The sequence below is a fragment of the Amphibalanus amphitrite genome, unplaced genomic scaffold (assembly GCF_019059575.1).
Source record: "Amphibalanus amphitrite isolate SeventyFive unplaced genomic scaffold, NRLGWU_Aamphi_draft 000603F_arrow, whole genome shotgun sequence".
Taxonomy (NCBI): domain Eukaryota; kingdom Metazoa; phylum Arthropoda; class Thecostraca; order Balanomorpha; family Balanidae; genus Amphibalanus; species Amphibalanus amphitrite.
Window position 1 is genome coordinate 280,960 of NW_024882097.1, and position 15,001 is coordinate 295,960.

General features: G+C 54.1%; 1 protein-coding gene across 1 annotated transcript in view; it reads left to right on the forward strand.

Moving 5' to 3' along the window:
• Positions 1-15,001, forward strand: part of LOC122394643 — a 54,008-nt gene that overhangs the window by 30,365 nt on the left and 8,642 nt on the right. Inside the window, exon 3 of the mRNA XM_043391651.1 lies at positions 5,338-5,472. Within this exon, the coding sequence (XP_043247586.1) occupies positions 5,338-5,472 (135 nt within the window). The remainder of the gene's footprint in view (positions 1-5,337; positions 5,473-15,001) is intronic.

Here is a 15,001-nt window from a genome sequence, read left to right on the forward strand (position 1 = left end):
AGAGCACGCCAGGTGCACCGGGCGGTATGCCGTGGCCCTCGCCGGCGACCGACCGGTATGGCGGACCGATTTTTGGGCGCCGACTGCCATAAGTGGCATAGGAGTGCCCTGTCGAGAACTCCACCTAATCCTGACGGCATTTGGATGGGCCAGATAGAGGCGACGCCGTCCGCCGCCCTCCCGAGGCTGCAGTGACTGGTTAGCGCGGCTCGCCCCCGTATGGTATGTCGGGTCACCGGGGGGAGAGGAGAGGTCAAACAGGTCACACCGCAGGGGTCAGCCGAGAGGCACGGGTGGTAGACAATAATTGCCGGTTAGTGGTGGTCATTAGAAAACGAACACGAGTTGATGCTGATTGAGAACCGTGCGATGATAGTTATCCGTCGATATAGAGTGTTAAACGCCGGAATTGAAACGTGACTTGCACCAACCAGGCGAAGCGTGAATAACGACCACACACCGGTCGGTTCTTTGTCAAATCCGACTCGGTAGACGCACGTTACTAATGTTGACCTATGGCTTGCCAAACATCCATATGTGCTCACTGTTCAGCTACCATTCTTTGTACTCGAGTTCATTGCCCCGTTATGCACGCGCGCACGGTCTGTTCGTCCGGAGCCGGTGGTGCAGAGGCTCCCGAACCCGCCCGTGCCGTGCTGAGCTGAGCTGAGCTTTCAGCACCTGCTGGCAGATGGTATCAGCGGCGCTGCCAGTCGCGGCTCTTAGGCCTCGTTCTGCCGGCGATCCGCCGCCGATAGCGCCGCTCTGCCGTACAGCTGGCGGCCGCGGAAAGTCTGCCGATCGCTGCCCGCCGTCTGGCGCAGATTAGGAAAGAAATCAGTGGGGGAGATTCGGCAGGAGATCGGCCCGCCATGGCAGGAGGCCGACATCTGTGGCAAATTAGAGCGCCTCTCTCTCTCTCTCTCTCTCTCTCTCTCTCTCTCTCTCTCTCTCTCTCTCCCGCCTCTAGCTCACTACACCGCCCCAGCTGCCCTCAGAAGCTCCTTCATTCACCACCCCCGCTGTCGTCCATAGCTCACCTCACCTCACCTCACCTCATACACCGCCCCAGCCACCACAGGGACCTACCGCACTCCCCCAGCTGCTGACGAGGCTCCAACACTCCCCAGGTGCCTCCGAGGCCCGCCGCCCCAGCTCGCTACACTCCCCCAGCTACCACGGGGACTCGTACACGGTCCCAGCTGCCGCGGGGAGGCGCGCCGCCCATCGGAATGCCGCCGATGACGTCTGTGGGCCGGCGCTTATGGTCTATCGGCGGCGGCACCTCCCCAAATGTCGCCGACCGACACAGAGATGGACCGGCCGTTAGCCGTTCCAATACGGCCAACAGCCGCCAAAGCCGGCGGCGCGGCACGCAATCCGTGTCGCTTGACCGGGCCCCCAGCCATTCGGAAACCGGCCCGGCCGCGCCGCGCTCAGAGGCGGCCGGCGACCGGCAATGCAGGCGATAAAAACGCCGCAATTTTGTTATTAGATAAATTCATACCATGTTTGCAACTGAAGACGGATTAAGCGCTTGTATCGGTGACTGTTTATGCAGCGGCATCGTCGAAAATCCTACAATGATCGAGGTAGTTGAAGATTTTTCATGCAATATGGCTATAATCTGGTCTTAAATGGTGTTGGGAGATGCTATGGATTTTTCTGTAGATTGTTTTCGTTCGATTCATTGCTGCGGTTGACGTGCAGCCAGGGAGACATTATCGTTGAAATATGGACATCGGACACTGCCTAACGTTAGTGGCTATTTATTACACTGGCACTGCAGGTGTGGGTCCAACAATGATTATCTCAGCGTGCTGCCAGGGTGATCGTGCACGTGCACACGAGCTAGCCATAGGCTGATGATAACTTTTGCATGCTATGTTTATTGAAAACCACCAACAATCACAAATGTCAGCACACTAGCAGACAGAGTGAAACTCACATTGCTTTATGTATGTTTCATATTTAGAGGCAGCCCGGTGCCGAGTAACTCTGCCCCCAGCCTCCGCTCCCATCACGGACCTCATCTCCATTCTGCGGCTCCTCCCATGTCACGAACGCTCCGTATCCCCGTGTATCACCGTCCGTGTCTGTCTCCGCCGACCGCGCGCGATGTCCCAATCTGCCGCCTCTCCGGGCCGCGCCGCGCCCACTTTCAATAAATTAGCATAGACAATGGATGCTCCGGCACCGGTCGCACGGTGCGTGTTGGTCCCAGCTGTGTGGGGATCCGAGGGACGATTCGTATGCGCCGCGCCGGCCGACGTTCAGTCATGGGAGCATGTCGGATGGACCGGCGCGGCGGTACGGCGGTGGGTGAGCGGTCCGGCGCTGTGGCACAGAGGCCGGATATGTGTCACTAGGTAATGGAGTGACAGGCGACTGGCGGTTGACGTCGTGGGAAACTGAAGGTGCGATAGTGGGATTGTGATTGGATGTTGCGTCATCATTCGCTCGGGTGCCAATGTGCGATTTTCCATGGAAGGAACCAACTTTTATTAGTTTACGCATGCCTAGCATTGAATAAATATATTTGGAAAGCGGAGGAACGTTTTCGTTAATTGCTATCCAACTGTAAGCACAACATAAACAGCATAAGCCAAAAGCATGTCATCTATGCAATCGGGGAACATCTAGCATGCTAATCCAATTAAATGACAATTTTTCATCAGTCGCTCACATCAAATCAGCTTGGCATCACGATGTGGTCTCTTTGCGCCAAGCGCCGATCGTAAACCACCACATCATTTGTCGCCACCGTCGCTACTGGCCTCTTTCGCGCAGTTTATCGTGACCGGATGGTGGTCCCGTGAATGGCCACCTCGATGACAGCGCCGTTCGTCCATTAAACCAGGTGCCACGGCGCTGGCAGGGGCCGCAGCGACTGCCCACTGTTCTCCATGTGTCAGCAACTATACACAGACAGCCAACACCATATAGGGAGCGCGTCATCTTGTCGCGTTGACTGACGGCCCGGTTTTGAGGGTCGCTAATCGGCTTTGAGTCTGCGCCCGGCGGGCTCGTCTGCTCACCATGTCCGGTTGCATGACGCTCGTCATGAGATGGCCGGCAGACAGGACAGGACAGGACAGGACAGGACAGGACAGGACAGGACAGGACAGGACAGGACAGGACGGGACACAGAACAGGACGGGACAGGACAGGACATGACAGGTGGCAGCAGAGTAGGATGGGTGGGTATGGCCGGGGGTACGGCAGCCCCGCTGCCTGTCGTTCCCTGCCTGTCCAACAGCGCGCGCGGTCGTTCCCAGTCTGTCCAACAGTGCGCGCGGTCGTTCCCTGTCTGTCCAACAGTGCGCGCCGTCGGCCAGTTTGGAGCCGCAGCGCCCGCCCGGCAGTCCATTCGAGTAGACTGTGCGGGCTAGTTTGGTCACAGCTCGTGACCTGGAGGTCATTTAAATTCATCGACCTCCTTATTTGTCAAACGGATTTGACGTCAGCCGTAAGTCTTTTGTGGACGTCCAAAGACTTAAAACGTTCAAGTAAAAATGTGTACAAGTCGTTAGCTCGTTTGAAAAGTGTCCTGAAGTGGCTGTTAGCAGACGCGGCTGGACGGGCTCGACGTGAGTCAGCGATGGCGACTCGCCGACAGCCAAACAGAGTCACCGTAAGGCAAACACAGCCACGCAGATGATCCCAGGATGGAGTCATCTATAACGCCACCGGCTCCCCGCTGTTTCGACACCATAACTACCGAGGTCCGCAGCGAACCGAGCCGCTGGCCACTCTCAGCATACCTACGCATCGATCTCCATGACATTTACCGATCGCAGAGGCGGCATTTCTCGTGTACTGCCACCGGTGCCGTCCGGTCCGCAGCTGGCACCGGCGCCTCCCACGGTGCCGCGACGCCATGGACCGCCGGCCCGGCGACGGCGTGCGGTCTGCACGGCCGGCGGACAGTTCTGCTGAACAGGGGCGGATTCAGGCGAAAGGCGGATCTGAAATATGTCTGGAGATTTGATTTATGGTGACATGCTGAGGGCTGGGCAGAGCATGACGAGCAAAAAGCGAGAAAAGTGTAGATGTCAGGTTGGTTCCACTATTCTATTTGAAATGTTTACTGCCTGCTTATTACTCGTTGATTGAACGACCGACATCCTTTCAGGCTCATGGCAGCAGGGCATTATCATACGCCTCACCCAGCATACCTAGCCGGTCTTGCATGCCTGTCCAGGACTAGCAGGTAGATAGATAATCTGTCCTAAGTCCAAACGTTGTCCTGCTACTTCTGACTGATCATGCGCCAATGCATTATCGCACGCGTAATCTCGCATGCCTATCCAGCGTGGAGACTTTGTTCGCTTCCCGGACACCAGGAGACTTATGACCGCTACCATGGACACTGCAGAGTAATGGTGCACCCCTCAGCACCATCGCTCAGCGCCGTGAGACCGCCGGTCCAACCCCACATCCAGCCATCTGAGTCGGCCCTTTTGCGGCACACTGCAGCCGAGCGCGGAGCAGCCCGTTGGCCATTTTTACGCCGGCCGCGCCATAGCCATGTCCGCGTTTGACCTTATACGGCGCGCACCATTGCCGAATCGGCTCAATTCGAGTTAAGCCGCGTGATAAATGTCTGGCGAACATGCTGGCGCGGCGGTCGGACCGCGTGGCCGGCCTGTGGTATGTCGATGGCCCACTTAGGGGCGCGCCGCGCCGGTCGCACCTTCCCCCAGCGAATCGATCCGTGTTTGATTGGCCCGGTATGATCTCACCGACGACTGTAGAGTACCGGGCGTCGTCAGCCAGTCATGCAAAGGGCACCGGTGGCCGAGGCACGGACCGCCAGGGGGTGGCCCGGCGCTCCCAACGAGCCCTGTCCGCGGCATGCAGAGACAACCATCACCTGTGGCCCAAAACCCAAACAGCGACCGGCTGGCAATGCGGGGGATTCTACGGGAAATATCTGATAATCAGGCATGCAACTTTTTCTCCAACTGGTAACCGGCACCACATCAGCATGAAACTGAAAAAATGACGTTTACTGACTGGTGCAATATGCCGACAAATTACCACCATTTAGCGGCCATTCAAAGCCAGCGCGTCATCCGAATGCTATGCCGCCGGAAACTTACGATTCACAAGAGACGGTGGCGTCACCGTCCCGCCAATTTGTCACGGGCATGGAGATAGAAAATGATACATTGCAGTCTGATATGGTATTTACGCATCACATTCATTTTATGAGTGTACACGTATCAATAGTTTGTTCATGCCTCACTTTACCCCTGACTGCATCACCATTCCTACCATTAGCCAAGGTGCATGTGTAGCTGACGCGCTCTTCGCCCCCTTTTGTGATTTCAGCTCTTCGATGAAGGGCTACTCGCAGAAGAACTACCACATCGGCGACGGGACGCTGTACAGCGTCATGATCCCGCACCAGACCAAGCAGGTGGCGAGGACGTACCGAGGGTCGACGCCCGGCCGCGGCAGGGGAAGGTGAGAAAAGAAAAGCTGCATGCCACGGCGCTCCGACCGCACCAGGCGCGCACACTCACACTACGCTGGAGAGGCGAAAGGGTGGAAGGAGGGTCACTTTGGTAGGAGGTAGGGATATCAGAAGTGAGGCGAAACATCGCAGCAGGTTGCTGGTGCTTGTGGCAAGTAAGGCAAACGATAGCACATGCAAAAAGTAAGCTATCACAAAGAAAGATATAGTGATACATTTGAAGGTCATGTAGCCCTTTTATTTAATTTGTAGCCAGATATAAGTGAACTTCAAAGACCAAGGTGTGCCTCTAACTGTGTACAAGTACGGGAAACACACCCAGATGAGTAAAGATACATTCACAGAAAATGATAGCGATAGGCGTTCTACTTATGTTCTTACGTACGCCTACCTTGTAAACCGATCCCAGAAAGATCGCTCATCATTTTGTTGTTCTTGGCGGAGATCAAGATGAAGATATGATAGCTAGCGATTACAAAGAACAGGTATTACGAAAGAGGAAACACTGAGAATGAATCATTCCAGCTTTTTGCACTTACATACGGTGGTGCGGGAGTGAGCATCGTACCATCACTAAGTCATGGTTTACAACGCGGGACAGCTGACGGCGGGACCGTTTGTATTCCCGTTTCAAATATAAGCTCCATCACTGACAGATCGCCGTTACAAAACGCACCGACCTGATGCGCACGGACGGCAGCTCCAGCTCCAGTGTTGAGCATGCAGAACCTGTTTGTGGCCGTCGCACCGAAGTGGTCTCAGCCTTGCGCGCCGCACGTGCAGATGCCATCCATTCCATACCCGTCCGCCGCTGGAATTCGCACAGCGAACAGTTCCCACGGCCTAACCCGTCAGCTGGGGGGGGGGGGGGGGGCGACAGCACGCGGAGCACCTGCAGTGAGTACAGGCCGGGGTCGGGTCGGAGGGAGCCCCTCACACCACCTCGGGCCAGTGTCAGCTGCGCTGCAATACCTCGGCCAGGGGAGCCAGGTAATGTAGTCACAAGCCGAGGCATTCACGCACATCCTGTCAGCTCGAGTTCCATCAGGATGTGCCTTCCGTCACCTCACATGTGACAGGCGCCAGTCGCATTCGGTTACACGGCCCAAAATAGAGCCGCTTTCGGCTCCTTTCCGGGAGAGCTTGGCGCCCAGCCGCCCAGCGTGCCCGGGGTGGGGCGAGGCGGCGGCACGTCGGGGAGGGCCCTCTTACCGCGGCGCCGCATCGCGTGTTATTTTGGCACGTACCCCACCGGAGGACGCCTCCAAAACTGGAGTGCCGCGCCGTGCGCTCTCTCTGGAGAGACAGAGAGGAGGCGCGGATCACGGAGACGGCCGAGCAGCCATCGCCAGCCGGCGTGCAGCTAAAATAGCCGGGTCGTGCCGAGACGAAGGACGGGCGCCTGGCCTGGTCCTCCCCTCGGCGAGCTCCGCCCACGTGGGAACCGGACGGAAGCCGGCGGCGACAGCCGCATACCTTGGGATAGTTTTGGAGCCGCGCGCGCCGTCACAGCACTCTGGATGGATTTCCTTCCATGAGCGGACGTTTTCCGGTCGGCACAGTGCATTGTTGCACGAAAGCGGTCCACGCAGCCGGAGGAAAACCTGCAGACTCATGAATGGTGGCGAGGCTACGAGCCAGACCGCTGGCCTTCGGATTCTCGATGAATTATGAATGAACATGGTATGACGTTTGGTACCAATCACAACCTGACAGGTTATTAATCTGTACAGCGACCTATATATGATCGCCAGTATTAACATGTTCATTCACAACCAGCCCACAAAAGGACTTCAGCGACAAATCGGTTTGTTTCAATTCGACGATATACCTACCAGGAAATTCATTCTCAAATGCTGACAGCGTTGTTAGCAAATGTCAACAAAGCCTACAATACAGCCGAACCAAACAACATAACCAGCTACTCGATTAGTCGTCAGCTGTTGACGGTTCCGGGAACTCACTCTGCTCAATATATCCCCCGTCGATTTCCATCGCCGATATTCATAAAACCCGTCACTGGGTGTCCCCCGCCCCCAGCACCAGCCTGATCTGATTCAAAGCACGAGTAGCTCCGACTGTCGAGGTTACCAGAGTTGCGGACGGCCCAGGTGCAGCCCCCCGGTATACCGCAGCCACACACCGGACGTTCCAGGGGCGCCACTCACCGCCGCCTCGCCCCCGCAACCGCGCCAACATCGCCGCAACTGATCGGCTTCTGTCCTTATAGAGCGGAACGATTCACCCAGGGCATATTTTAACATACTGACTGCGTCCCATTTTGGGACGCAGCCCCCTGCCTTTGGGACGTAGCCCTCGCAAAATTTGGACCACTGCGTCCCACACTGAAATGCCACGGTTTCAGCCGAAAAGTGCGAGCAAAAATAAGTAACATGCCTCGGTCTTATACTGTGTAAAAGATGTAGGCTTTCCGATTGCTTTGTGCCCTGATTTACTATGTACCTAAGCACATACATGCCCTCTCCAGTCCTTGTGCCCTGCCCTACCCTTGGTCATACACCTTATTATGTTCTTCCCTATGTACTATACCCCTAGGATATGTGCCCTGCCCAGTGCCCTGTCCTTAGGTCTTGTACCTTGCCCTGCCGTTTCTTCAGGCCCTGTGCCCTGCTCTGCATTCAGGCCCTGTGCCCCGCTCTGCCCTGCCCTCAAACACGATACTTTATATATTCTGCCTGGAAATTTGATGCGCTGCCTTCCCGTCTTTTGGCCCCGTGCCCTGCCCTACCCTAGTTTGGGGCCCCTGCCCTTCTCTGCCCTCAAGCCTTGTGACACGTCCTGCCATCAGACCCCGTGCCGCTGCCTTGTCTTCAGGTACTGTGCCCTGCCCTGCCATCAGGCCTTGTGCCTTACCATGTCCTCATGCCCCGGCCCCGCGCCCATCCTCGAGCCTAATGCCTTGCCCTGCCTCAGGCCCTGTCCTGTCATGTTCTGCTTCCAGGCCTCATGTGCATTGCCCTGCCCTTAGACCCTGTGCCCTATTCTGTCATTAAGCCTTATGCGTGGTATCGCCCTCAGGCCCGTGCCCTGCCTCGCCCTAAGTTGCTGTGCTCTGCCCTGTCGTCAGGCCTTGTGCCGTCCCATGCCATCAGACACTGTGTCCTACTCTGCCCTCAAGCCCTGTATTCTGCATTGCCCTAAGATCTCGTGTCCCATGCCCGCTCTCAGGCGCTGTGCCCTGCCCTGTCATCAGGCCCTGTGGTGTCTCCCGCCCTCAGGTCCCGTGCCGTTTCCCGTCCTCATGCCCCGTGCCCTTACCTGTCCTCAGAGCCCGTGCTTTGTTCTGCCTTCATGCCCTGAGCCTTGCCCTGCCCACAGGCCCCATACCCTGGCCCTGTTTCACCGGTGATAGCACTAGCAGCACGCTGCTAGTACACGTGTCAAATTGGGTTTCCATGGAGACATCAACAGGCCCATTGCTCAAACACTACCACAAGTATGACGTCAGCTCGCGGAATTTAATAGCAGCGTCCGTGAAACACCGCCCACGTCTTGTCATACCTTCGGGGCCCGAAGGTATGACAAGACGTGGGCGGTGTTTCGGGCCTTGTGCCATACCTGTGTCTTATGTCTTGCTCTACCTTTAGGTACTATTTCTTGCTATTTCTAGGTACTGGCCTCTTGCACCAAACTACCTAGCTAGGTAACATCGAAAAACCGGTTTCAGAATAAGCTAATCTAAGGGTGGTAAATTTGTTTGCAATAGCCCAATACATAATCCTACATGTGCTTGCTAAATTTTGCACGCAAATTGTTACATTTGAGACTTGGACTGGGTATACGATGCAAAATAATCCAAGCATCCACACCTCTAAGATCCTGCGTGTTGCCCTGCCATCAGGTGTGTTGATCATCAGGTGTTCTAAGGTCCTGTGTCTTGCACTACTCTCCGGCCTTGTGTAATGATAGCCTCAGACCCGCGCCTTGCCTTGCCCTCGGACCCTGCATCCTACCCAGCCCTCAAGTATCCGTCTTATCTTAGCTTCATGGCCTGTGCCTGCCCTGTCCTTAGGGCTCAGACTCTGTGTCCTGCCCTTCCCTAAAGTCCTGTTTAGAGATGTCAAGTTGGAGCCCGCAGGCCCAGAGCCTGGCCCAAAATCCGGCCCTACAGGGCTTTTGCATGCACAGTGGATTGTATCATTGTTTTGAGGTACCTCATCGAAACGCATCGACTGATATGCGACATGATCTATCTTGGTCACGAAATGACCTTAATGTGAGGTCAAGTTCTGACCTTGACATTCCGAGGTAAAAATGAGAGAAGAACGATCGTGCAAACGAAAATTCTGCACCTTTTTTTAGTTCAAAAGCTTTTCATGAAACCTATATTGACAAAAATTGTAATTTTACCCGTTTTTGGCTATGGAGCCTTAACCGTTGATCTGAACTCAATTCTGACGAAATATTGACGAAAGAGCTGTTCAAGATATATCGATTGCTTTTCTCCTATCGATTGCGCCCTCCTAGCTATAAGCATCATCATCATCATCATATTTATTTGACATCCTTTGAGGACAAAACAAGGAGAACATATCTTCATAACATAACCGTGACACATGAAGATACAAACACAGCACGGCACAACAAAGTCACGTTTGCAAAGCACGGGCAGCTTTTTACATCAGGCGGACTAGGAGAATCAGTTTGGATGTATTGTTACAAGCAGCCTTACTAGCTGCCATGACTCGGCGCTGTTGCTGTCCATCAGCCAGCTGAGCGAGTCCGCAAGGCCACACTCGGGCCTGGGCGTGTGCACCCAGTCTCCGTGTATATGACCGCTGGCAGCCTCCATATCTGATCGGCAGCCTCGGCCCTGATCTGGCAGCATACGGTCAGATCAGGGCCGTCATGGCCGTCTGGCCATAGGAGGATATAGAGGGCCAGAGGGGGCCACGGGGCCATGCTCCCCCCCCCCCAAAGCGCCCGGAAATGGCACAAAATCGACACATTTCTGGGCATAATAATTAAACAAAGGAACTTCCATTGGGAAAAGTTTGGGTTATATTACATGATAGGCAGTAAGGAAGCGAAATCCGAAGCATCCAAAGCATCCGTTCATCCAAAGCATTAATCTATGATGGATTTTTTATGTAGCTTTAAAATCCGATGATTTCTTGTCACAACTTAGGTGGGTACTGTTTGACCTTACGTCGTCTAATTATTTCAAACACATAGTATCTTCAATGCAAATTGGCAAGTCAACCTCTATTTTGAATTTTTTAATATGTGAGATGGTGCTTTTTGCCATGATGAATAGATATAAATATGTGAAAATGATCAATAACATGGCAGAAATACAATAAAACAATAAAATAATAGTTTTTAAAATAATAGTTACAATAAAAGTTTTACATTTCTGCCATGTTATTGATCATTTTCACATATTTATATCTATTTTGAATCGATTGATAAGGGTGAAAAACGCATGAAGAGACGTATGTATCACATTTTAATCATGTGCATATTCATTTTTATTCTCTAAGCATAGGTACAATTTGGTGCGTCAAGGGAGGTCAAACACGCCCAACGCCGTTCAGGAAAACGAGTGACTAACAACAATGTAAATGTCATTAAATCGCCGGTCCGCCCTTTGAATGCGAATAAAGAACGCACTACGACTGGGCGAATTTCGAGACTGGCCAAAAGCAATCACAGCCTGCTCCCAATATCCCGCTTGCAGTGCCCCTCCCCCAGCACAGTACACAATGTATCTGTAGATTATCTCACTTGCATTATATACTATTTCGCTTGCAATGTGCCCTTTCCGATCAAAGCGTGTGCCCTATGCCACCTTTGGGACGCAGTGAAAAATCCTTAAAATATGCCCTGGATTCACCTGCGCCGGGGGTGACTGGGGTGAACCCGGCGAGATCCGCCAGATACGGGAACCGTCCCCCACCTCACCTCAACACTGCCGGACCTGTGGAATTCAAACAATTTCCCATAAGAATCAGCCGTCCAGGTTCACAGCAATATGTACTTATAAAGCGGAACGTCAAACATCATGATAACGCACCGCAATGGAAGAGATATCTCAAAAAGAAAATAGTGAACCGACGTCAGCACTCCGGATACAGTGGGCTCCTCGCATCATCACCTGTGCCTCTCCGCGAATCCCAACACAAAGCGAAAAAGGCCACTTGGCTGACGTTCGTGGCGGGCGGACTGCGATCAGCGGCGCGCTGACGCCTCGGGGCGCCGCCCCCGCCCCCGCCGCCGCCCCGGCGCGCGCGCCGGTCGCGCCATTTGCGGCACGTCCGCCCGCCCGCCATGCATACCATTAGAGCATGGGCGTCGAAACCGGGGGGGACGGGGGGGACGCGTCCCCCCCAATCACGACATCCGGGGGGGACGTCCCCCCCAGAAAAATCATAGATAATTTTGAAAAAAAAATTGCAATTTCCAGTGGTTATTCATAATCACAACACATACACAACAAAAAATGAAAACATACACGTAAAAATGAAGCGTTCATAAAAACGTTAAGGGTGGTTGGTCGGCTCGACGGTACAAGTATACATATTTGTAAAGACTACAGAGTTTCGCCGCCCGGATCCGTCCGCCGGAGGAGGCCGTCGGCCGTTGCTAGGCAACGCCGCCCCGCTTGGGCAGAGGACAGCTGACCAGGGAAGAGAAGGAGCGGAGCAGAGCGGAGGGAGCTCCTGGCGCAGCCGGCGGGGGGTCTGCCCACTGTAAAAGTTCTACTGCTGCTGAGTGCTGGTTGCTGCTGCCGGTTGGACTGTGGCCGAATTCTGATAACCGTGGATAGTGGTTGATATTTTGGTACCTGGCAGAGGAACGAGTGGCAAGATGAAGCGACAGAAGAAAATTGACAGCTTTTTCGTCGCAAAACGGTAAGAAAATTGAAGGGGTAACCCTCGGATGTGTCGGCTGGGTGGATAGGGGGCTGGGCGAGGGGGGGCACCCTCGGTTTTTCGCGAATAACTCGCGCAAAAAGCGGACGATCGCGACGAAACGTTCATAACCTTCGAGTTCATCAATTTCACACCTACTCTGAAAATTTCATGTGACCCAAATGACCTTTGACCTGTGACCTATTTCTCGAGACCATGTTTGGCCGGAGCCCGGATTCGCGATTCAGCGTGTGTCAGCTCACATTATCCGCGCGTTTCCAGTCTTTTTGCAATTGTAAACGTCCAAACATGTGATATGATGTTCGTCCCGTGCATTACGGTGGGTGCCAAGGTCACCCGAAGGTCATTGACCTTTGATGACGTCAGTTCACTTTTTCGCGTTTTACATGTTTCTAGAGTAGTTTTTCGGGTTGATTACGAATTCAGCATCCATTTGAACATTTACGAAGTAGTTTTAGTGCCTTCGTAACATGTTACGACGCCGTCAGTGGTAGTTGACACCTACTATGGATAGTCGGCAGGACGCCTACTGGTTGACCTTACCTAACTTGACCCGACCGGCCTAAATGCATGAAGACACCATCCGTGATCAAAACTTACATGAAATACGTGATCAGCACCCCGAAAGCTCCCATAACAGCTTCACTTTACGAATCTCTAGCAGGTCCTAATTTTCACGACCGGTCATTGACCTGACCTGGAAGGTCAGTAAATGACCTAGGACCTTATAGTTGGGTATCTTTGGCTTCCTCTCGTCACGGGTAATAGCTACGCTCGTTCTTTTTGTGAAGCTTTACCTCGATTATAAGCCGAACGGTCTGGGTCCCATCGTCTTTCCCCTTCCCCGCATACTGATACGTGTGCGGCTGCGCAAATGACCATTATGGGCGGCGTCTGACCCGTTTTTCTTCAAAACACCAACAACTTTAGCCCCAGCCCCTAGTTCAGAACAAAATGTGACATTTCCGGCGGCTCCGATACAGCTGTACCTAACACGTTCTTGTTAAATAGATGTGGGTGTTTTGTGTTAAATCTCACAATCATTAATTTCCGGATATGTGCCTATATGCTGGGTTCCAATTCTTTCCAGTTCTGCTCCATCTTCCGCTGTCCAGGAGCCTGTCTCCTCCTCCGTCGCAGAGCTGCCTGCCTCTGCCTCCGTCGCAGAGCCGCCTGCCTCTGCCTCCTCCGCCGCAGATCCGCCTGCCTCTGCCTCCTCCATCGGAGAGCCGCCTGCCTCTGCCTCCTCCGCCGGAGAGCCGCCTGCCTCTGCCTCCTCCGTCGCAGATCCGCCTGCCTCTGCCTCCTCCGTCGCAGAGCCGCCTGCCTCTGCCTCCTCCGTCGCAGAGCCGCCGGCGTCTGCCTCCTCCGCCGCAGATCCGCCTGCCTCTGCCTCCTCCGCCGGAGAGCCGCCTGCCTCTGCCTCCTCCGTCGCAGAGCCGCCTGCCTCTGCCTCCTCCGTCGCAGAGCCGCCGGCGTCTGCCTCCTCCATCGCAGAGCCGCCTGCCTCTGCCGCGATATCCACTTCTGGGCACCAGAGCACACGTGAGTACAAGTAGAATCCTTCCGATACACAAATATTTCACCCGAATGCGAATGATTAAGCACTTTTATACCTTTTACACTCTTTTGGACGGTGCACTGAAAAAGTTTTGCGTGATGTTTCCGTTTTCGTCTAATGGTCGCCTAATATTTAAATTTATTTTTTTCACAGGGTAAGTAAAAAGAACCGATAATACGCGATAAAACCGTATCGGTGCCAAAACTGTTTTACAAACAAAACTGTTTCCCCCTGCCCCCAGCACTCTCCACTTCTGTTTTCCATCCCTGTTTTTCAATCAGTTTGTTATCCCACGTTCCCTCATACATTGTATTCCTGCTCTCAACAGCTCTCTCGCCAAGTCCATCTCCCGGCCCGACTGGTTCCTGCGATCCGTCACCATGGCGCATCCCGGATATGGACACCCCAAATCAGCCCCCGGGGAAATCCATCCCGAAACAAGATCTCGGTGGACGGAAGCTGTCGTTCATGGATCACTGGTACACTCTGCATCCTTGGATCCACTTCTGCCCCACTCGAGGGAAGGTGCTGTGTTTCCACTGCGCCCGGGCCAACGCGCTGAGCAGTAGTGTCCCGGCGAAAGAAAAAGCGTTCATCACCGAAGGCTTCAGCAATTGGAAAAAGGCACTGCAGAGATTTTCACAGCACGCGCGCTCCGAGCATCATCTGCGTAGCCTGCCACCCTCACGCAACTCTATCACAGGAGTAATAGAAACAGCTGACGCCAAGCAGCAGGAAGTCAACAGGGCAAACCTCATGAAGGTCATCACGAGCATCATATACTTGGCCAGACAGGGTCTGGCGTTGAGGGGTCATGGAAATGACGACGGCAACCTCATCGAACTGCTCAAACTCCGAGCATGCGACAGCGAAGAGCTGGAGCAGTGGCTACGGAGAAAGGAACGCTATCTGCACCAGGACACGCAGAACGAGATACTTCAGCTCGTCAGTCATGAAGTTCTCCGCAGACCGCAACATCATATCGGGCATGCGCGACGCCGTGGATGGCGAAGTACCCGACGTGCCGCCCTTCTCGGTGATAGTTGACGGCACACAGGACAT